Source organism: Cololabis saira, chromosome 11, assembly GCF_033807715.1.
Source record: "Cololabis saira isolate AMF1-May2022 chromosome 11, fColSai1.1, whole genome shotgun sequence".
In the NCBI taxonomy this organism is placed as follows: Eukaryota; Metazoa; Chordata; class Actinopteri; order Beloniformes; family Belonidae; genus Cololabis; species Cololabis saira.
In genome coordinates this window covers 21730856-21754654 of record NC_084597.1, presented here as the reverse complement: position 1 = coordinate 21754654, position 23799 = coordinate 21730856, and the positions used below count along the sequence as shown (strand labels likewise).

Sequence of the window (23799 nt, the reverse complement as noted above, 5' to 3'; positions counted from 1 at the left end):
ACAGATGTAAGAATACAGAAAAAGTACAGAAAAAGTACAGAAAAAGTACAGAAAAAGTACAGAATGTACAGAAAAATACAGAAGTACAGAAGTACAGAACGGTGTTCTGCCCATTTCTGCTGCTTTGCCAAAAAATGCTACCTAAAGGTTTTCCACCTTTGTAGAGCTACAATTTTACTGTGTTTTACTCCCTAAACCACTTCCTTTCACCCCCAAGGGGTCCTTGTCTCTTGCCAGGTCGTCATTGTAAATAAGAATGTGTTCTTAATGACATGCCTGGTTAAATAAAGGCCAATGACTGAATGGATATCAAATAAAGCCATAGAATTGTTTTTTTTCCCCTCTTTATCGTATAATGTTCACAAAGTGTAATGCATTCATGTCATGGGTCGTGTATTTTGAAGGATCAAATAATCAACATCCCATATTATCCATTTTACATCGTGCAAGAAATGATGCAAACTTTGAAAATCGACTGTGCGCATGCGCAGAACCCAAAAGTAGCATTTCTCGGCAGGGAGCAGAAATTGGCAGAACACCGGTGCAATTAGGTTTTAGTGCTGACAAAGCTGAGTATTAATCAACCATTTCTTTAAATGAGCTCTAAATAAACTGTATGTGTCCAGTTCTATGATAGTTGCAGGGATGGAGTTCCATTCTTGTGCAGCTTTAACAGAGAATGTAGACTGACTGAAAGCACTTTTTCTGAGTGGAATAATACAATCCCCTCTTGCTGCACCTCTTGTGAACCGATCAGCAGTTGTTCTAATGTTGACAAAGTGTCTGAGTGGAGGAGAAGTCAGGCCGTATATAATCTTTCTCTAGTTGTTATTGTTGATTCATGAATTATTATTCAATTAAATAAATTTTTATTTATATAGCATCTATTACAACAGAAGTTGTCTCTAGGAACTTTCCAGAGACCCAGAACATGACCCCCGAGCAATTATTACATAAACATAACAAAAACAATGGCAGGTAAAAACTCCCCTAGTGGGAGAAATTATTATGATTATTAATAATTATTATATATTCTGGTTTGTTCTTCTTTCCAACGTTGCTTCAGTTCAGTTTAAATTTGGACGTTCATGTCTACACGGCTCTCTAAAGGTCCACCACAGCATCTCCACCAGGTTCAGGTCTGGACTTTGACCGGTTCGTTCCAGAACCTTGATTCTTTTATTCTCATTATTCTGATGAAGATCTGCAGCTGTGTTTGGGATCAAGTCACAGATGTGAGACAGATGTCATCACATTTGTCTCTAGAAGACTCTTGTCTACAGAGGAGGTCATGCTCCACTCCATAATAATAGTAAAAATAATATTTATTTGTCATATATCTCACAAAAAACACATCAACATTTGTCCCCTGCTTTTAAGCCATCACGAGTGATGTGCCTGGGTGGACTTATGAGATTTATAAACCACTGAACACTCTTTTCATTGAGTTTACCATGCCCCAGTCATCTTGGAGCTGGAGTTGTAGAAAAGCTGCAAAAACTACAACAAAGCAAAGATGAGGATGAAAAGAAAAAGAAGAGAAGACGACAAATTTAACAGTCTCATCCATGTTTATTTGTGAGCAAACCAAGCAGGATTCATTAAACAGAAGACACAATATATATGGTTCTGACTACCGGAGAATACTCCAGTTCACATTTACGTGTATGCAGGGTTAAACGCAGAGATAAAAGAGGCAACTCACAGTAAACATGGTGACTGTGACGAGCAAAACGAGTAATTGCACTGCATGTAAACAAGCCGGACCGACGAGCCACAAACTCCAGACTGGAACGTGGAGCTCGTTGGCACGCTGGGTCGGCCGTCGACGTGAAAGGCGATTAAGATGACGATGGGAGGAATTAAAAGCTGAGCCAGTCGTCCTCCGTGGAATGAGATGGAAGGCATCGTTAACATCATCTCAAACGGTCGACAGTCTGAGAGGACACTTAAAGCCCCTCTGTGTAGCAGCACCACTCCTGACCACATGGGGGAACCGTATAATAATAACATTCATACATTTAGCTGCTTGGGGGGTGCTGGAACTTGCAGTTCCTCAACTGACCACTAGGAGATGTCTCCGTTCTCTATAGCTAAAGTTCATTCAATGCCAACTGAATTTTCATGAACCTCATCAGAAAAAAATTACATAAAGCCACAAATGTATCGTTGATTAAGTGTGTGGCATTCAACCACAGCTTGCTGTCATCACCTTAGCTACTTATGGCGCTTTTATACTAGTACCTACTCAGCACGACTCACCTCCACTCGCCTTGCCCTCGTTTGTTTTTAGACACCCAGATGAGAAGTGGGCGGGTTGGAGCGAAGCTGCTGTGACGTATTTGATTGTGTGATCTAAACGAAGAAGACAACGACACTAAAGATGTAGAACCTGGAGATGATATATGTGCTGCTGGGTCTCTGACTTGTGTTCGATATCAAGTTAAAAAATGAGAGTGAAAGAACCTTCAAGTGGCAACGCTTTTTTTTCTGTAGTTCATCTCTGCGCTGCTGAGAAGTCAGCTGGGAGCCCCAAGCAGCTATGAAGAGCGCCTGGTAGATCTTGTTGTTCCTTATCGCTCTTCTAGATCCCTTTTTAATTCTCTCCTCAGCCACCAGGTTTATGAACATCTGCACCTCAGAGTAGGATCACGAAACAGACTTTTGCGCTGCCATTGCCTGTCGAATAAAATGAAGAAGCCGCGAGTCGCTCTTTCGCTGACTCCCGCTTCCTGACTCAAACGTCTGACGGCCCCGCCCCCCGACCAATCGGTGGCGTGTATTGTGATGACGTCAGATGCAGGCCAACTCAGCAAACTTAGAACCTCGGCAGAATAGATACAGAAAAAGTATCTACTCGGCACACCTCCACCCACCTCGACCCCTAGTGGAGAAGCGCAAAACCGGGACGTGGCGAGTCGAGTCGCGCTGAGTAGGTACTAGTATAAAAGCGCCATTAGTGCTTACCATTTTAGGAGAATTTGAAGAATCTGGGGCCTATAGCTGCTGCTTCTTGCAGGAACCAGCAAGGACCAGGTACCCAGGTCCAGTGACCTTCATATCAGACCATTTCAGGTCCAGGTGGATCATCTGGACTACCAGCCAATGAGCATCTGATCACGGCCAAACACTTGCAGACCTAGTGGGCCCATTGCTCGGCCGAGTGATTGAGGCCTGATGCTTCCTGCTGATCTCACGTCATTGCCTTTGACACTCCATCACATCATGCTCTGCTGTGATCGGATAACCATCAGATGGTTGTTCGGTTTGTCAACCTGGAAGCGTTCAGGTTCTGAAATGGTCTGGGATGATGCTGCTAGGCTTGGTCAACTCACAGATAACCGTGGGCCAGCAGTTGCTTGGGTGCCTCGTCGCTTAGCAACTGAGCAATAGCACATCCTGGCAGCGCTCTGCTCACATGTTCCGGTCGGTTTACAGGGTTTGCTCATTCTACCTATTTGCCCAATGTTTGGATCAACCAAGGGTGGGCGGAGTCAGTTCCAGTCAACATGGTGTCAAATAGAGTCTCGAACATTGGAGACCTGTAAGTGACATCACAGCAGGTTCGTCCAATGCTGAGACAATACAGAGCAACGGGCACCTCTAGCAGGATGAGGTGGTATTAACCGTCCCCACTCATTAGCAGTGTTGTTGGCAGCTTTTTAAGCCCCCATGTGGTCAGAGGTGGTACTGTTACATAGAGTTGCTTTAATAGTTAGAGGCTAAGAAAAAAAAAGAAATACTAACTTTGAACTGAGATGGTATCCCAGAAACACATTAGACACTGACATTAGACACATTAGACCAGGGGTCACCAATCCTGGCCCTCGAGGGCCGGTGTCCTGCATGTTTTAGAGTTTTCTCTGCTTTAACACATCTGATTCTAATTAATCATCGTCATCAGCTTGTCATTGAGGTCTGCACAATTCTCTTAACGACACAGTCACTTTTATCACGGTGCAATGAAGCAGCAAAACATGTAAAACCTGCAGGACACCGGCCTTCGAGGACCAGGATTGGTGACCCCTGCATTAGACACATTAGACACGCGAAAGAGCAGTGTGTGCAACAGAACATATTCAAAGGATAGTAATTACAACATTAAGTAATTTTTAATCTCAAAGGTTCTCAAAATTAATCATAAAATACATATTTAGGCACTTTTTATGGCATCGATCTAGTAAATTAATAAACAATAACATAAAAAAATCTCTGCAAATTAAAGGCAAGCTTTTTAAAAATGACCACAAGAACTATCTTATGGGACATGTGCATTTCTAATATATATTATTTTCATTACATTGTGCATCTTCATAGTGTCTATATTGACAATGTTGATTTAAGGCATTTAGTTGTTTTAATTAATTTTGCCTCAGCAGCAGGTGACGTCTCAAAGTTCATTATTCCGTCAGGTACCGAACAGTTTCAATTTCCTTCTAAATACTTGCACCCAAAAAGGGATTTAAAATGTTTCACTTCTGAGCTAGTTTGTATATATAAGTATAATAGATATAAGTATCATTTCTTGGTGTCTGGGGTGTACATCACATTATGCTGGATGGGGCACCGGTTTCTCCCGGATGAATTGCATACAGCGTGAGTCCGTCCGGTCGAGCTGGTCTAAAGAAATGCCCCGTTCCTTTCCCTGAGTGCTGAAGGAACTTCCTAATTCTGGGAATTTAAGATTAAAGAGTCACTGTAAGCAGCAACTCTGTGGCTTGGAGCTTTTCTTTCTTACTTTTTTTTCCTTCTTCCATGCAGATGACACTTCAACAATCAAGAATGAAAGCAATCCTTTCTTTTTTTTAACTGTCTGAAAACACTTGGAGGTAGTAGATATTAGAACCTAGAAGCAAGGTTAAGGAGACTGGGTTTGGCCTGTTTGGTGATCTGGACGACCCCCTGTCCTATTATTCCTGTTAACGTCTCAGTCCGTCTTCCAGACTACGTTCAGAAGTTTGACGACTTCCTCATAGATGATGAAGACTATGGCGACGTCCAAACAAACCCGACCCATACGAGGAACAGTACCCTTGTAGAACCTGAACGAAAAGGAAGCAGAGACACAGCGTCAGTACTTTAAATCAGTAATAGTCAGTGTAAAAAGAGTAAACACCTGATTATGATCGGTATTACCGAAAAACACAAGACTAAAAGAGGGGTATCCTAATAGAGACCATTTCCTAAAGACCTGCCTAGAAGCAGATCATTTTAGCAGCCAGACTTTTACATTTATGTAGCCAAAGTAAGTAAGAACTTCCCCTAAAAAGAGATGTCTGAATGGCACATCTGGGAACATGTGCTTCAGTCCCACACATCACAGATGCTGACGTCTGATCGGTAAGCTAATAACAATCTGTATGCTTCTTTTCTACTTTAGGACGCAGCGTCCAAGGTTTCAGTTGGAGTCTGAGCTTCACTTCACCTAAGTGGTTGTCAAGGATACCAGAAGGGTCATCCTTCTGGATCCTGTTTATATTAGATTTTTTTCTAGACTGGTGGAGCTCTAATTTGTGGACCGATTGAACAAATATTAAAAAAATATCTAAAAAAGATAAGATTATTAATGGAAACAAGTAAACATAGCCAAATATTTTACTGTCGTCACTGACCGCTGTGGTGTCGATGAGTTGTACAAAAATATAAGAAGTCGTGACTTTTGGTGCCAATCCTACAAAAACCCTACAATAAGTCCAACTCCTCCATCACTCCTCCGCTCCAGGGGGTTCCCCATGGTTCAGTTGTGGGTCCCCTACTCTTCATCCTTTACGTCCTCCCTCTTGGAAGCATCATCCGTAAACATACTGCGGCTGCAACTGTGACATCGCTGTTCTCATAACACACTGACGGATCATAAGTTTCATATGTTATGAAATATGAACAATGACAATAAAGAATCTTGAATCTTGGGCTCCACTTCCGATGCTATGCTGACGACATCCAACTTTACACTCCATCCCAAATCATCACCTCCTCTCTGGCAGAATCCCTCGCTTCAATGAAGTCGAGGGTGTATATCAGCATAACTGCAGCAAATCAACATGACATATCCAGAACCTGGCTGCATTTCCAACATTAATTCAACCTTTGAACACCCCATCAGTGAACCTTCTCCTCCTAGCATCAATCGTACCTTAAATTCCTTTGACCTGCTTACAATAAAAAATATCATTGAAAAAATTTCCAAAATGAAAAACTCAACTTGCTCTCTCGATGTCATTCCTACCCACTTCCTAAAATAAACCCTTGCCATAACCTGTCCAATTCTGATGGAACTAATCAACTCATCATTCTCATCTGGTTTTGTTCCTGATTATTTCAAAATGGCAGTCATACAACCTCTCCTTAAAAAACCCTCACTAGACCCAGATATCCTCAATAACTTCCGGTCAATCTCAAAACTACCATTTATCGCTAAAGTTTTAGAAAAAGTAGTGGCAGATCAAATTATTTCTTTTATGAACGGTAATGACCTCTTCGAGAGATTTCAGTCAGGTAGAGCAGGTTTTAGCACAGAAACGGCACTTCTTAAGGTTTTAAATGATCTTCTTTTAGCAGCTGATCGTGGTCAACACTCTTCTACTCTTCTACTTCTGTTGGATCTATCTGCGGCTTTTGACACTGTTGATCATAATATTTTAATTGAGCGTCTTAAAAATTGGGTGGGCATTTCAGGGTTGGTTTTAGATTGGTTCCGTTCTTATCTGTCCGAAAGGTCTTTCTGTGTAGAAATTGGTAATTTTCAGTCATCTTCATCACCATTAGATTATGGAGTTCCTCAAGGTTCTGTTCTCGGCCCATTACTGTTCTCCATTTACATGCTTCCTCTAGGTCATATTATTACAAAACACAATATTAAATACAATTTCTATGCCGATGATACGCAATTATACCTTTCCTTTGATAATAGCAACTCCAATCAACTAAATAACCTCCACATGTGCATTGCAGATATCAATAACTGGATGGCATCAAACGTTTTACAACTTAACTCAGAGAAGACAGAAATCCTCATCATAGGCTTGACAAACACCTCAATTTTGACCAGCATATAAATTCCGTTGTCCAATCATGCTTCTTCCAACTTAGAAAAATATAAAAAATCAGGTAATTTCTTTCATCTAAAAAACCTAGAGACAGTTATACATGCATTTATTTCATCCCGGTTAGATTACTGCAATTACTGCAACTTTTTTCATGCCTCACTCAGCAAAATCTAAATAAACTACAGTTAATTCAAAATGCAGCAGCGAGACACTTTAGAGTGGATTTAAAAATTGTAATTATTACTTTTAAGGCTCGTATGGGGCTAGCTCCTGATTACATAGCTGACCTCCTGACCTCATACGAGCCTGAACTCACCCTGAGATCCTCTGGTGGGTCATTCCTGGCCATTCCTTGGTCTAACTTACAGACCAGGCCTTTTCTGTTTTAGCCCCTCACTTATGGAATGACCTGCTGGAGGAGATCAGGGTAGCTAACACATTGTCTTCTTTTAAGTCACTTTTGAAAACTCACAATTTTAGACTTGCGTTTAATTTACTGTATTATTTGTCTGTTTTTATTATCTCTCAATTGTGTCTTATCTTAATATTGTACTAATTGTTTGTTTCCTGTTTTTAATTGCATGTAAAGCACTTTGTGACTTGTTTTTGAAAAGCGCTTTATAAATAAAGATATTATTATTATTATTATTATTATTTATCAGTGGCTAGTAAGAAACTCAGATTGAAGCTGTGGACATGTACTCACGCCATCGGTCCTTCGTGCTTCATGATCTTAGTGGCGCAGTCCAATGTGCTTTTGTACTTGTGAGCTTCAAGTCCCTGAAAAACAATTCCCATAAGTGTGTGTTGTACAACTTTGAGTTGAATTATCAGAGGAGTAAACATGTCGACATGGCCAACCTGCATCCTGGTTTTTATGACATCCAGGGGAGTGTTTCCGACCACACTGGCAGCACCAGCGAAGGCTCCAAACAGTCCAGTTATCATGGGGTTGATAGCTTTTTTGGGGTCGTCTCCTTCACGGTGCAAATAAAATATGATTTTTTTTAAAAACAGACACTGCACATTTGGCGAAATTAAGAGGAAGTAGAGGTTTGAATCAGTTGTACCTTTGTACCAGTTTCTCAGTGAGGTCATGACATAGAAGCGGATGGCCTGATTGGATCCTTGTTTCAGTACCGTGGCCGTCAGCCCCTGATAGGTCCCTTTCAGTCCTGAGGATCCATCAGAGAAGAACACGCTTTACCACAGGAGTCTCGAACATCTGATCTATTCATGAGGTTTCCATAAGTAATGGAGAAGGGGTAGAATATTATTAATGTCATTTCCTAAAATGTGTTCATGATCTGGGCCACCAGGGGGCTGCAAATGCAGCTGAAGCCCCTCTTACCTTGTGTTCTGATAATCTCCCTCACCCCGTGGAAAAAACCCTTGTACTTTGGGTTTGCTGACGTTTGATCATGGATGAATTTAACCTGAAAGGATGTGACAACAAAGATAATCAACAGTGAATCCTCCCCGGGATAAAGCTCCTGACTTTTTTTCCTATATTCAAGCCTTCTCTGCTGGAATCAAACGCACATTTTTAGTTGGTGTTTTTGGTTTGGTCTTGGCAACACTGGAAATACAGCTGAAGCTGTAAGCCTAGTGACAAAGTTCAGAGGACGAGAGGTTCTTTCTTTGTACCTTAACGGTCTCCATTGGACAGACCACAACCACCGCCTCCGCGACGCCAGCTCCGAGCCCGCAGAAGAACCCTCGCTTGCTGTCTAGCTTTCCGCTCTCATCTCGCATCTTATTACTGAGGAACTCAAACGTCCCAAACCTGTAAAAGAAGTGGAAATGAAAAGATGATTAAACCCAAGCAGAAATCATCTTACACCCAATAAATGTGATGCAGACCCAAATTGGTGTACTGCGTGGATATAACTACAAAGGCCTACACCTGACAATGTGAAATCTTACAGGTCACAGCGAATGTGAGTGAAAATAAAACCATGGAGATCTGAGCCAAGTCACAGGTCCTCTCAGACCACAAATGGTAAGGCCCCTTTGATCTGAAGGTCCTGATGAAGGTACTAAAAGCAGCACCTCTGTAATACCGTGTCTGCAGTCCAACACGGAGGTGGTAGTGACTTCTTTCTACTGCAGAGGCTTTGACACTGGTCCGGATGCCGGATGCAGAAACTGAAGAGGTTGAAACCCTTTTCTAGAGAGCTTGTGATCCGAGTCTGAGGCCCCGTTTACACGGGGCAAAAACGGAGGCGTTTTCATGCGTTTTGGCCGTTCGGAGGTCAAAGCCCCCAAAAACGATCATTTCTGAAAACTCCGGCCAAAGTGGAGATTTTCAAAAACTCAATTTTCACGTTTGCGTCTAAACAGAGAAAACGGAGGAAAACGGAGATTTACGTCACATTATGCGACAGAAACGTCCCCAGCAGCGTCATGAGTGCGACCTGCGTTTACAATTTGTTTGGCCACCGTCAATATTTTATTTTATTTTACCTGTTTTAAATTCTCTCAGACTCTCGTTCCGTCTTGGAAGTAAAGCCTGAATTATGGTCCCGCGTTAAATCGACGCAGAGCCTACGGCGTAAGGTACGCGGCGATGCGTGCCGTACGGTGTGCGTCGCCGCGTACCCTACGCCGTAGGTTCTGCGTCGATTTAACGCGGGACCATAAATCAGCCTTAACTGGAAGTTACACATGTCATTTGTTGATGTTTTTCCAGGATTCTGATTGGCTGGCATGACGTTAACAGCGTATTCATGCGGGTCCGTGTAAACGAGGATATTTTTGAAAACGTAGAGGGGAAAATATCCGTTTTTGTAAATACCCGGCTACGTGTAAACGTGGCCTGAGATGACGCTTCACATCAACAGTCAAAACCCATGAGATCATGGTTAAAAGTCCTGGATCTGGATCTCAACCCAATCAAGATCTGAAAATAGCAACAGAGGTCTGAAGAAGCCATTATTCTGAGCCACATGTGTTGGAAACATCTAGGTTGGTAGCCTAGTGGTTACGGAGGTTCAAGCCCCTGGATTGCAACCAAGATCAACCACTTTGGGCCCCTGAGCAAGGCCCTTAACCCTTACTGCTCCCCGGGCGCCGTGCCATTGCATGGCAGACCACTGCTACTAGTTCGACTAGAAAATGGGTTAAATGTAGAGAAAGAATTTCCCCATTGTGGGGACTGGGGAAATGTATTTATTATTTTTATTTTATTAAACACACATGGAGGTAGAACCACCTCCAAAAAGGCTTCAGGCTGCCACTGTTTGACTTGGCTCATTTCGTGCCTGGACCTTTTTTTCTCCACCATTTAGTATAGCTAATCAGCAATAAACAGACCACTCTGACAACTACGAAATAAAACATAAGTTTCTTTTCGTCCTGACCTCGCTACTCCTGTAGTGACTCCTGTGAAGCATCCTTATGGGGGTAGATGTGTGTTGGGTTGAGGTACCTGACAGCCGCCTTAGGTATAGAGCCGTAGACCAGCGAGCTCAGGCCTCTGTAGAGTCCCCACACCCCATGACTGTTAACCGTCTGCTTCACGCAGTCACCTGCGGGGAAGATGCACAGAAGAGGCAAAAACGTCAGCTGACCAAAGCTATCTTACGCTGGCTCCAAGAAAGAGCTAAGAGTTAAAGGATGAGTGGATTTCTGGGCTACACGTGAAATGGGTCTCTTCATGCTGACCAACTGGAACAAGTACAAAGTTCAAAAGTCAAAGAACGAATTACTATGTAAATATGCGTCTGTTTGCTTCTGTTTGACCTTGAATCTGCTGTAACAGGAGTTAGTTTGGGCTGCCAGTCAGGATCAAGGCTTTTACATCACCCCCCCTACTCACACAGCTTTAACATCAATATGACAAATAAGTTAATGCCTTCTGCTGCCAACAGTTATGAAAATTGAATTTGTTTTGGTGGAGCTATCAGCGACTAAGTCAAGGCCCCGTCAGTCAGACAGTCGTGCATAAGTCTCTGCCCGTCTTGTAATTTGATAGTTACAACCTCGGGTGAACAACAACGAATCTCTTTTTGGACTGTAGTTCATTGAGGTTTTTGGGCCTCAGTGAGTCTCTGAAGGTTCCAACACAGAATCTCAACCAGGTTCAGGAAACTCTCCCAAACGAAACCGCCCTGGTTCTGTATTCTTCTAGTTGTGCTGTCATGGACTTGAACATTTAAGCTGCTCAGTGACGTCTGTAGGCTCTGAGATTTTAGTAGTTTTCTGAGCATTGCATGGTCTGACTTCGGGGTAAATCTGCTGGGACGTCCAGTCCTGAGATGTCCAGGGAATCCTGAAGACACCAGGGAAGATAAACCTCCAATTGGTTTGAAATGTTTGTTTTTTCTTTTAATATTTTTGTGACTGATATTGCAACAATTGATTCTCTAGACCAGTGTCTCCCAACCTGGGGTCCGGGCCCCCCCTGGGGGGCACGAAACTGTGTCTGCTTTGAGGATATGCAGTTGTAAAAATTATATTTACACATGTTAAATAAAATAAAAAACATAATAACACACCTAATGGAATACTGTAATCCAAGTCTGTATAAACCCACTTAGAAATATATTTAGGTCATTTTAAAATACTAAGTTATTTATCAGGATAAAAACTTAATAAAAACGTATTATTATATCATTATTCAACATTTAATCATACTACTACTCCGACAGGTTGTTAAAGGAAAAATGTTAAAAAACTTTGCTCTGATATTAAGAGACATTTTTCAGAAATATTTTTATGTCCTTGCAATTATTTTTTGTGCGTATTTTATACACTGGTGACACAAAAGGAAGGTGAAAAAACAAAGTACAGGGTAAACCAAAGGGAAATGTATCATAAAAACATAATTAATGTTCATTTTTTCAATTAAAGGTTTATAACGAATCACTTTACTCTTTTGCTGCTAGTACATACAGGTCGGGGGGCCCGGCTGGTCTTAGACACAAGTGGGGGGAGCTCCATGGAAAAAAGGTTGGGAACCACTGCTCTAGACCACTGCTGATGACATCCCCTCTTGGCACTGTGTTTACACAAATCTGAACACTCCTGCCTAATACTGAGACCCACTGTGAGTAGAGGATTTTCATTGTTTTTAAACAGAAAACTAAAAATAAACAAAATCATAGGAGAGGGTTGCAAGTTTTGCGCAGGACTTTATTTGCATCCTGATTGAAGTAAGGAAAATAAAAAAGTAATGAGATTAAAGTTACCCTCCTCGACAGTTGTGGTTACTCACCGACTCCTCTGTATTTTGGCGGATTCGCTCTCTCGTCGAGTTGCAGCTGAGTTTTAACGTACTCTGTTGGGAAGGTGATGCAGATCTCTATTCCACCTGCAATCCCACCTGAAATAAGGAGAAAAAAACTATTTGCTAAAATGGCCTTTCAGAGAGCAGACAGCCCACACATGTGCACATTTACACCAGCATCACCACACTGCATCACCAGGTGTGAAAAGTCCTTTAGAAACCGATTAACACGTTTAAAAACAGATCTGTTTGGTTTAAACAAAAAACACAAAACAGTGCAGGAGAACGTGCTTCACAACTGGTGAAAAACACACACAGGATGCAGAAACGTAAGGAGAACCACCTCAGAGGTTTTTCTACCTTGTGTGAGGTGAATGAAGCACCAAAAAAAGATCAGTAATCGTCTAACAGTTGTTAGTGAGATGCACGCCAGCATTCACGGGGCCCACGAGCCAGTTATTGGCGGCTGCTGTGGCTGTGAACCAGTTCCACCTTAAACTCCCGGCAGCCACACATCTGCAGTTCAACAGCAAACATGCAGCCTGCAGCTGATTGGCTCAGCTGACCTCAGCGTGATCTTGCCAGCGCACACTCCCCCTGGCCACGCTCCAAGCCCAGGGGGCGTGTAACCTCCTGTTTAGAGCTCCTGCCGCAGGACTTCCCGGATCCAGATAGTTTCCATCAGGTGAAGAAAAGGAACTTTCAAAAATGCAAAAAAAAGCCCCAATCTTCCAGAACGTGAACTGAAACATTGTAAGAAATAAAAATTCATTTTTGTGCTTCTACTGAAAGCTGCCCAGGCTTCATGAGCAGGAGTGGAAAAGCTGTAAAAGAAAAGATTCTTTCAAAGAGCCTGCTTGCTTAAGCTCTCGCTTATCCAGCAGGTTTTTAGCAAACGCTCCTTTGTTGATGCTTCTAACATGCACTTCCACAAAAGTCATGCAGAGAAACGCAGCAGTGGTTCAAGCCAACTCTCAAACAAACAAGTCACGTAAATGCAGGTTGTGGCTGCCAGCTCTGCTGTGTACGACACACCCCGGCATTCTTGTGTAGGGATTGCGGCCGCTTCCGAGGCTGTACCTATGAATTAAGCTGACATCAACAACACAGTCCCCCACAGTCGTCTGTAAACAGCCTCTCTGCAGGACCTGCAGTGCCTCCCTCCATCGAGCTGCAAGAGACACAGAACCAGTTGATCAAGTTCAGCGTGCATGAACACACTTGAACGGGATTCCTGCATGCAGCTTCTCCCGACAATAATAAAAAAGCATCTGTGACACAACACGTGAAGTAAAAGTGGCATGTAGCGCTGCAGATGAAACTACAGCGACTGTACAAAAGAGGTGGCGGCACAAGTGTTTCATAACGACAGGAAAACGTTAAGCTATAACTGATGTGATCCACCGCTTGTGTAGAAGTCCTTTTAAAGGTCTCATCACACCTTTTACTTTTTACCTCATTCCCTTCAGTCATTACAGCCCCTGCATTTAAAACCTGCTGATGCCTGCCATGGAACTATTAAACTAACGCTCATATTATATTTCCAAATTCCTTCTGACAGATGGTTGACCATTATTCAGGTGAGTGAGACCTAACCACGACCCCTGCTTGGCCTGGAAACAGCTGACGTAACCTTGTGGTCCAGCCGGATCGGTCCCATGAGAACTAGAGACCGCAGAGGAAGAGGTAGAAGAACTGTCTGCAACGTCAGCCGCAGCTTTTGTGAAATGACACTCTGAAGCTCACATTTGGAAGGGTTCTACGGCGCTAAATGGTGGCGAAGCTGACTCCACCCAGTCGCCGGGTGGTACAGAAATGGACAAAAGGACAGAACAAGCAGGCATCAGTTGCTACAAGTTAGCTATTTTAGCTTGGCTTAGTTCATACGATGCTAACGTCCATCCTGATTTCAGATGTCCATACCGTAACGATTCCCGAAACGGGTGCTTTTGACGCTGAAACAAGGACCAGCAGAACTCCACTGGGACCTGTTACGGCAGCAAGCAATGTTCACCTGACAGGCAGCCGATTGTGATTAATCAAAGTGGGCGGGTCCTGAAATGTTTGGACTGATTTGATCAGAATTCATGTAAAGTATATTAATGTGCATCAAAGGTTGGCGTAAACTAACCCAGACGAGCTAAAAGGGGCAACTGTGAGTGACATGATGCGATCGTGTTCCAACCGGGGGCTTTGTCCAGTTCTTCTTATACAATCTATGATTAACGTTATAAACCGGCGTAACTCAAAAATCCACTCCGATCATGTAAAACATCCACGTCTATTGTATATATAGCTTGTCTAAGGACAATTTTTAATGACACAAAGACCTGGATGACTTAAACTCAGATAAGACCGAGGCTGTTTTGGACATGAGCACCTCAGCAACAGACTGTCCAGTCGTTTACATCTGGTTCTACTTTGAGGAATCTGACTTATTTTTGACCAGGGTTCATCATCAGAGTTACACATGCAAGTACTGCAGCATGTAATTACTTCTCAGCAGGATGTCCTGAAGTCCATCTGAACAGTCTCCAGCTGGTCCAAAATAGCAAGCAAGCAAAAGTTCTGCTCAAGATCAACAGCACAGATCATATTTCACCAATCTTTCCCTCTAACTTCAGGACAGAGAGCTTCCAAAACTACAACTGGAGGCAGAGTCGTGAGCTGATCTCTGGTGCTCAGGGGGCCGACTCCGTCTACTTTTAAAGTCACCCAATGTAGTAACACCATCTTTGACCAGATGGGGACAGTTTCAACTCCATAAAACCGGTGAGCGTAAAGGACCTTTCAGTGTTTTTCTGGGGAGCTGAAAGATATAGATGTCCAAGTTCTGGTCCCTGTGGAACTGACACTCCACAGCTATTGACTCATCTGTGTTTGAGGGAGCGGGGCTTATTGATAGGTCAGTCGAGACAGTTCAGGAAGCCTTCTAGAGTTCTCTCTGGGGACATGTTTTGAAGATGAATTGGGAAGAGGCCCCAAGGCAGACCTGGGACACCCGGGGGGGGACTTCATTTCTCGGCTAGCCTCGGATCACCTTAAGGCCTTGGTGTCCTCCTGGAAGAGGTGGTTGGAGACATGAGGGTCCGGACCTCTCTTGCACGGCACTGATTGTTCGGCAAACACTATGAGGGCCTTACCGGGGTTAAGTGGAACATGACTGGACTGAAGAGGACTACATTTAATTGAAATGCACCTGTTTGCCTTTTGTATTAAGGGCCGCACAAGCTAATCATGGTGAATAAAAATCAACAACCGTTACGTCGCCCGGATTGGCATCACCGGGGCCCCTCCCTGGAGCCAGGCCTGGGGTTGGGGCTCGAAGGCGAGCACCTGGTGTCCGGGTCTTTGCCCTTGTGACCCGGTCGGGCTCAGCCCGAAACAGCGTCATGGGCCTGCCTTCCAGTAGACTCACCACCCGCAGGAAGGACCATGACAGGCTGGTGCAATGTGGGCTGGGTAGCAGTCATGGCAGGGTACCTCGACGACCCAACCCCTGGACCAAAACCCCAGCGAGGTGACATAGAATGTCAAGGTGACATAGAATGTCACCTCGCTGGGGGGGAAGGAGCCGGAGCTTGTGCGGGTGGTTGAGAGATACCGGCTAGAGATAATCGGGCTCACCTCCACACATAGGCTGCGTCCGAAATTCCATACTTCCACCCTAATGAGTATGCAAAATGAGTATGCAAGATTTTTTAGTGCGTCCGAAACATTAGAACGTACTCAATAGTATGCTCTATCCATACTCATTCCGGAGAAATTTTTTAGTGTGGATTGATGGACACTAGCCGAGCAGAAACTTCCCACAATGCAATGCAGCGGCGTTTGGTTGCTAAGTGATACGTATATAAGTCATAAGTATAATATTAAGTATAATAATATTATTATATAATATTAATATTATAATATTCGTATTTAATAATATTATATAATGTCATCTTGTTTCGGCCAGAATAGACGGGAAAGAGCGGAGTGGAGCGCTGCTACCGCTGCTGTGACAGGTTACCATGGTAACAACCCCCCCCCTACGGCAGGAAGTGCCGTGTGCGCTCTTAATAGTACGTCCGAATTAATGCACACTACTGATATTTACTCAAAAGTGTGCCGAATTTAAGTATACTTTTTAGTATATACTTTTTTGATTTTGTTACTTCAATCTAATAAGTTAAATGTTATTTATAAATTAGGCGCCTTTTTGAAGAATGTCTTTCCTCTGTTTAAATGATTTTTCTTTTTTTTTCTTTGCCAAATTGAGTATTTTAGTTGAACATGTACAGCCTGCCACTTGCTACAAATTTACAAATGTTTGTGTTTTTGTGCTCCATACCATGTGATCATGGTCATGAGTTAAAATGATTGATTGATTGATTGATTGATTGATTGATTGATTGATTGATTGATTGATTGATTGATTGATTGATTGATTGATCCTACACTACGCAAATTGGAATTGCCCGGGGTGAGAGGCAGGGAGCTGGTGTGGGCTTGTTTATAGCCCCCCAGTCTACAATGAGTTGGAGTTTACCCCAGTGAATGAGAGAGTTGCTTTCTTGCATCTTCGGGTCGGGAAAAGGTCTCTCACTGTTGTTTGTGCCTATGGGCCAAACAGCAGTACCCGGCCTTCTTGGAGTTCCTGGGAGGAGTACTTGATGGTTCTCCAACTAGGGACTCCATTGTTCTACTGGGGGACTTCAACGCTCACATGGGCAATGACAGGGACACCTGGAGATGCGTGATTGGGATGAACGGCCTCCCGGGTCTGAAGCTGAGTGGTGCTCTGTTATAACGAACACCATGTTCAAGCATATGTGCACGTGGCACCAGGACACCCTACGCCGGAGGTCAATGATCGTATGTCTTGGACAGTCGGGTAAAGAGAGGGGCTGAGCTGTCAACTGATCACCACCTGGTGGTGAGTTGGATGCGCTGGTGGAGGAAGAAGGTGGAACGTATTGTGAGGGTCTGTTGGGAACGGCTGGCTGAGCCCTCTGTCAGGGAAGCATTCAACTCTCATCTCCGAGAGAACTTTTCACAAATTCTGAGGGAATTTGTGAGAAGTTGACATTTGTTGCATGGAACAAGCGAGCTGCAGTTCGAGCAGTCCTGGAGGCAAAAACTCGGGTCTAGGAGGAGTTTGGTGAGGCCATGGAGGAAGACTTTCGGTCAGCCTCAAAGAAATTCTGGCAAACCGTCCCGCCCCTCAGAAAGGGGAAGCAGTACTCTGCCAACACTGTTTGAGGTGCAGGTCGGGAACTATTGACTTCAACTGGGGACATCGTCGGACAGTGGAAGGAATACTTTGAGGATCTCCTCAATCCGACTGACATGCCTTCCATTGAAGAAGCAGAGAGTGTGGACTCAGGGACGTGCTCATCCATCACCCAAGCCGAGGTCACTGAGATGGTTCGTAAGCTCCTCAGTGGCACCGGGGGTGGATGAGATTCACCTCAGGAAGAAGTGTCTGGGATGATGGAAGTCTGGGCAAATCTGCTAAGACTGCTGCCCCCGCGGCCTGGTGATGGATGGATGGATGGACGGACGGACGGACGGACGGACGGACGGACGGACAAACTCAAAATGACTTCTGGTTTGAATCGGTTTAATACAAATAAATGTGGAATTGTATTGATTTTTTTTCTTTAATTGCCATAAATAACCAACACCTGTTCCCATTCTTCTTCTCCTGCTTTCGGCTGTTCCTTTCAGGGGCCACCACAGATAAATCAGTCTGACCCTCTCCTTCACCTCTCCCATTCTCTGCCTGCACGTCCTCTTTCAGCACATCGTCAGCATCCTCCCTACCGATATATCCACTGTCTCTCCTCTGCACCTCCACCCATTTCCCTACATCTAAAAGACTTCAAAAACCCTGAATAAAGACTACTTCTCAGTGCCTGGATGAACCCATTGACTCCTTTCTTCCATCCAGTAAATAAAAAGACTGATATTTCGTTGTTTGCGCCGCATTTTCAACCAACAACACCCACTTTTGTAGTCTGATTCTACATCCTCCCTTCACGTCTCTCGTTTATCAGCCTGTGCTGCATCAGCCACCCGGTCAACAGACCAGTCCGTAAACAGATGTTGACTCGATTCAGTGACAGGGGGCGGAGACGGCGACCCCGCTCGTGAGCTGCTGAGCTGCAGTTGTAACGCGCATGTTGTAATCGGGTGAGCGTGTGAGTGCGGGCTGATAGAGCAAAGTGCTTTGTCATGGTGACTCGTGACGTTGACAGTGGAGACTGGGGGCCTCTGATCAAACACCACGATGCCCAACGGTATACTGCTGACACTCAAGCAGCAAGGCCTTTTACCTGAACTCTGGCTCTAAACGTGGCGCTTGTGTGGATGCCTCCTGATGATGCAATGCCACCAACAATGATTGCTCTGCAGGACGAGTTGCAATACACAAACTCTGAGAATCTGTCATTGATTAACTAAAGAAGGTCAGTGCTGAAGTCCAACAGGACATGTAGAGCGTCCCGGAGTTGTACTCCTGCATGTTTATCACACATTATCTGAGACCTTGAGTTCTGACATGAAAGAAAGCATTTCTAACTGCAAACACTCCTAAAACTGCCTGTAACTTCGATTTCAGAAAGGTTTCAGAAAGAATCATACAGAAATTGAAAAAGAGGAATAACGATTTATTTGTTCTTTATTTCCATCAAAAACCTTCAAGAGATCTCAAGTGAATAAAAATGATTAAAGCTGTAAAGAGGCAACACTTGTCTGGAAAGTAGGAACACATGAACCTGACTCACAATGACCCACATCTACTGAAGATAGAAACACCTATTTTAATCCTTTGTTGTTTAGAGTGTGAAAGCAATAAAACACTCATATGGTTGTAGTAGGTGTTAGTACGAGGCAAATGCAACCTTAGACCAACAACACGCCCATTATGGTTTAACAGTAACAAAGCAGAAAATGTATGAAATAAAAAAAGCAGCAGTATGTGGGCAATACTAAGTATCCCCTCAGTGCTTCTACAGGATTGGGGAGCTACATTCAGGCACTGCTAATCATCAGCAGGTGTTCAGGAAAAAACCTCAGCAGTGGTCTTAGAGAAGCAACTGCTGCTGGGCATCAACCTGGAACTTTATCCCAAAGACCATGTTATGTTCAGAGGAATGAAAGAAAAATCAAGGGTTCTATCTCGGAGCCTCCAGGCCTCGCTTGGCGCAATAAATGTCAGAGTCCATGACAGCTCAATTAGAAGAAGACTGAACTAGTTTGTTCAAAAAGGTTTTCAGGAGGAAATGTCTTCTGTCTAAAAAGAACATGGAGGACTGAGTTCCACAAACCCAGATCTGAACAAACCAGCAGACTTCTGGAACACATGAGACCAACGTGGAGATGTTTGGTCTTCATGTCCAGAACCATGTTTGGAGGAAACCAGCAGAACCACGTCAGACACACTGTCAAGCACGGTGGTGGAGGGATGATGGTCTGGACCTGGACACCTGCCAGTCATTGACAGGTGTTTGACAGATGAAGATTCATTGAATTGAGCCATGTGACAGGGAATGATCCAAAACACAGAAGAAAATCGACATCAGAATCAAGGTTTTGGAATGACCTGGTCAAGGTCCAGCCCTGAACCGGATTGAAATGTCATGCTGGGTCTTTTAGACACGTGTGCATGAGTGAATGTCCAAAAACCAAAGATACTGTTGTCCAACAGGAACCATATACTTCAGCTCACTGCTGCTAAATGTGGATCCACAAGCTCCTGAAACGGGACATACTTAGTATTGCCTAAATTATTTTATTTACATTTCATTTTTTTTCGGTAAATAATTGCAGACGTAAAAAAGCTACATGTTGTTGATCATCTGCGGTTGGAGTTAAGACCCACTATGATGTTTATGGTTTTCAACACAAAAACCCCCCAACAAAATAGGATTAAAAGAAGAGTTAGTAACTTTTGCATTTCTTATTAAATAATAATCAATAACTTATCTATAATAATGTAATAAGTTTGGACACTGAAGATGTTTTCGTTAGTAACCTTAAGGGTTCAGTTTAACCCTAAAATACTTAAACTTCACATATGGGAGGCGAATCTACGACGCAGTATTAGGGCCAAACAAAAAAACAAAAAAAGGAAATTACGAGAATAAAGTCATAATGTAATGAGAATAAAGTCAAAAAAATTATGAGAATAAAGTCATAATATTACGAGAATAAAGTCGTAATATTACGAGAATAAAGTTGTAATAGGCCTATATTATAAATATATAAATATAACTTCACAAGATGCTCAATATTCTTCATTTTAACACAGGGAGAAGACTGCTCTTCCTGTTAGAGTTCTCATAAATTACCACTTTATTTTCATAATATTATGACTTTATTCTAATAAATTACCACTTTATTCATTACGACTTTATTTTCGTAATGTCACAACTTTATTCTCGTAATTTTACGACTTTATTCTCATAATATTACGACTTTATTCTCGCAACATTACGACTTTATTCTCGTAATGTTACGACTTTATTCTCGTAACTTTACGACTTTATTCTCGTAATATTACGACTTTATTCTATTACGACTTTATTCTCGTAATTTTACGACTTTATTCTCATTATATTATGACTTTATTCTCGTAATTTCCAATTTTTTTCTCTTAGTTTGGCCCTAATACTCGCGAATAACCCCAGCAGTCCTGTGGGAGGCTGACCCCTGTGCACACAGATGTGGACCAGGGAAACTTGTTGCAGACCCCCCCCCCAACCCCACCTGCAGGGCTCCTGCTTACCTGCCAGAATCGCCTTCCCGGGATGCGTGAGCTTGACTTTCTCCGCGGGAGCCGCAGCTGCCAGACGCCGAGGGCTGTGAAATGGATCCACGAATCTGTTTGGCTCGGGCATGACTGCAAACCCCGACCCCTGGACTAACTTTTGTTTTATAAACTTTAAAAGAAAATTCAGCACCGACGACAGCCGCAAGCCTGCTCTGCGTTCACGTCCTCGTGCAGTGTGCGTGCGTGCAGCAGGAGCGGCGGCGCGGACGTTCACGGGCCACGCAGGCGGCGCTGACCATTGGACTTGGAGATAAAAGGAGTTAATAATGTCTGTGTACTTTGACTGTGGAGTTGCTCCGCGGGCACGATAACGTCGAGTCAGTGTTCATGCAGGGCGGGGCAGGACGTGACACTTCCCCCTCCGACACGGAAAAACGCCATGTTTGTCACAAACATTTAAGGTGGACCGAGGGGTATCTGTCAGCGGCGCGCTTCGTTCGCCAGCAGAGGTCACGGTTTCCTCTATTTTATTTCTTTTCACCCAGGTTCAAGCCTCTGAATGGCAACCAAGATGAACCACCTTGAGCCCCTGAGCAAGGCCTTAAAGGAGACCTGTTATGGCATTAAAAATCAGGGGCGAAAATCCCGTTTCATAGTTGGGGGGGGGGGGGACAATAAACAGTAAAATTTTAGAGAATAAATCCAGTGGGGGACAAGGAATAAAAGTTTTAGCCTTCCTTTAATACAGCATTTTGACATTTTCAACTCTATCTCGCAAACAGGCAGAAGACCTTTCTTAGAGCAATACAAAACAATGGTATTAGGTGGAAGGTGGCAATAATACAGCACATCTGACATAATACACTGCAAAAACCCAAAATCTTAACAAGAATATTTGTCTTATTTCTAGTTAAAATGTCTCATTTTTAGTTTAAAAAAATCTCATTACACTTAAGACAAGACTCATCACTGGAAAAAAAAAAAAACAATTTTCACCTGTTTCAAGTAGATTTGCACTTAAAATAAGTAGAAAAATCTGCCAGTGGGACAAGATTTAACATCTTATAACAAGCAAAAAACTCTTGTTCCACTGGCAGATTTTTCTACTTATTTCAAGTGAAAATTTACTTGAAACAGGTGAAAATTGTTGTTTTTTTCCAGTGATGAGTCTTGTTTTAAGTGTAATGAGATTTTACTGTTTATTATTATTTTCGATTTCGGTTTCGGCCACAAATTTCCATTTTGGTGCATCACTACTAAATACTACTGCATTGTTCCAAAATTATTAATTCTGTCTCAAATTATTCTAGTGTGGGATTTTCCCCCCTGATTTAAAGGATATTTTAAACAGGTTTTAAATGTCTTAAATGTCTCTACATAAATCAGAAATTCAGCCTCTGGGCCATGTCTCTAGTTTTACCACTTCTAACCTCCTTCTCTATGAGGGATTCTGAGGGAAGGGGAGGCTATGATAATGAGGCTCTGCGCTGATTGGCTGCCTGAATGACATGTAGCAGGGGAGGGAACAAAGCCTCGCTCTGGCAGAAGAGCAGCAGCTCCGTACAAGCGTGTCCCATGCGAGCGAGCTTCGGCGACAAAATCAATTCCATTGCTTTATTTTCTATTGGACTGTCCTAACTGGCCGCGAGTTTAACGGTTTCAGTGTGGACAGAGAGCGTCCGATGTCACGCAGCTCGACGCAATAGTCGGACGCTCGCATGCAGTTACACAGTGTAAACAGATCTTAAGCCTGAATTACGGTTCTGCGTTAAATCGACGTGTACCCTACGCCGTAGGCTCTGTGTTGGTGTGACGCGGAACCATAAATCAGCCTTTAGTTACCTGACCGGGTCACCTCGTCTTCACACTAACAGTTCTTTACTCCGATTCCTCATCAAGAAATCACAACACTGAATTTTCACAAACGGGAACTTTATTGTTAAAAAGGTATCGTTGAACAGCTTCAGGTGCTTGGAAGATCTGAAACCATAAACAGAAAAAAATTACTAATAGAGCTCCGGTCGGGGTATACAGATCCTGCAGAATTTGGTTGCTTTAAGGTGCTGACACACCAACCCGACGTCGCCCGCTCTGTGCCGAGTGCTGTGTCGGCTCGCGTCGCCTGTGTCGGGCTGGGTCGGGCTCACTAGACACACCGCAGATACGACACGACACCCGACGCGAACTAGCACGTACGTTCTGCGCATGCGTGAGAGGTAATTCCCCTCCATACCAGCAGGCAGCATAGTCTGTATTCAGGGGCTCAAGGAGGAGGACAGTGCTTTTTTTTTCAAAGCTTTATTGAGAAGACACAAGTGCAATACAAAACAGACGGCACAACCACCTGCAGCTCTGTGGAGAATTAAAATAAATGGCTGGCCGAAAAAAATCATTTAGGAAGATAAATGTTGGTTTAATAGATGAAATCTAACAGCTGTAGCTACGCCTGTTAAGAAATTTGCTCCGAAAATTTCAGGATTTTTTGCCTGCCGGCTCCGGAGCTGATTTATGGTTCCGCGTTAAATCGACGCAGAGCCTACGGCGTAGGGTACGGCGTAGGGTACGGCGTACGGCGTGCGTTGCCGCGTAACCTACGCCGTAGGCTCTGCGTTGGTGTAACGCACAACCATAAATCAGCCTTTATTCTGGCGCGGTTTGAAAAAGACAAGCGAGTGATTATATACATTCACTGAGGGAATATTATGAAAGTAAAGTATTTATTTCTCGCTACAAATGTAATCAAAACGCATTTTTATGCAGAAACT

The 23799-nt window shown here is 43.4% G+C and overlaps 1 protein-coding gene across 1 annotated transcript; it reads right to left on the bottom strand.

Annotated features, from left to right (window-relative positions):
• Nucleotides 1-1552: 1552 nt before the first annotated feature.
• slc25a1b (slc25a1 solute carrier family 25 member 1b) lies at nucleotides 1553-21396 on the bottom strand. The gene is made up of 9 exons (XM_061733990.1): nucleotides 21050-21396; nucleotides 12265-12372; nucleotides 10477-10576; nucleotides 8694-8832; nucleotides 8398-8482; nucleotides 8117-8221; nucleotides 7908-8023; nucleotides 7753-7826; nucleotides 1553-5042 (listed from the first exon to the last, which is right to left on the bottom strand). Exons 1-9 carry the CDS (start codon nucleotides 21159-21161, stop codon nucleotides 4928-4930), a joined length of 954 nt encoding a protein of 317 aa, XP_061589974.1. The 5' UTR covers nucleotides 21162-21396; the 3' UTR covers nucleotides 1553-4927.
• Nucleotides 21397-23799: the final 2403 nt, after the last annotated feature.

Bases quoted from the DNA above. Each gene is read 5' to 3' on its own strand.
- slc25a1b (XM_061733990.1), bottom strand. From the start codon at position 21,161: ATGCCCGAGCCAAACAGATTCGTGGATCCATTTCACAGCCCTCGGCGT. The intron at 12,373-21,049 runs GTAAGCAGGAGC...TCCTTATTTCAG, and splicing joins CGGGAAGGCGATTCTGGCAG to GTGGGATTGCAGGTGGAATA. The intron at 8,024-8,116 runs GTACAACTGATT...TGCACCGTGAAG, and splicing joins ACTGAGAAACTGGTACAAAG to GAGACGACCCCAAAAAAGCT.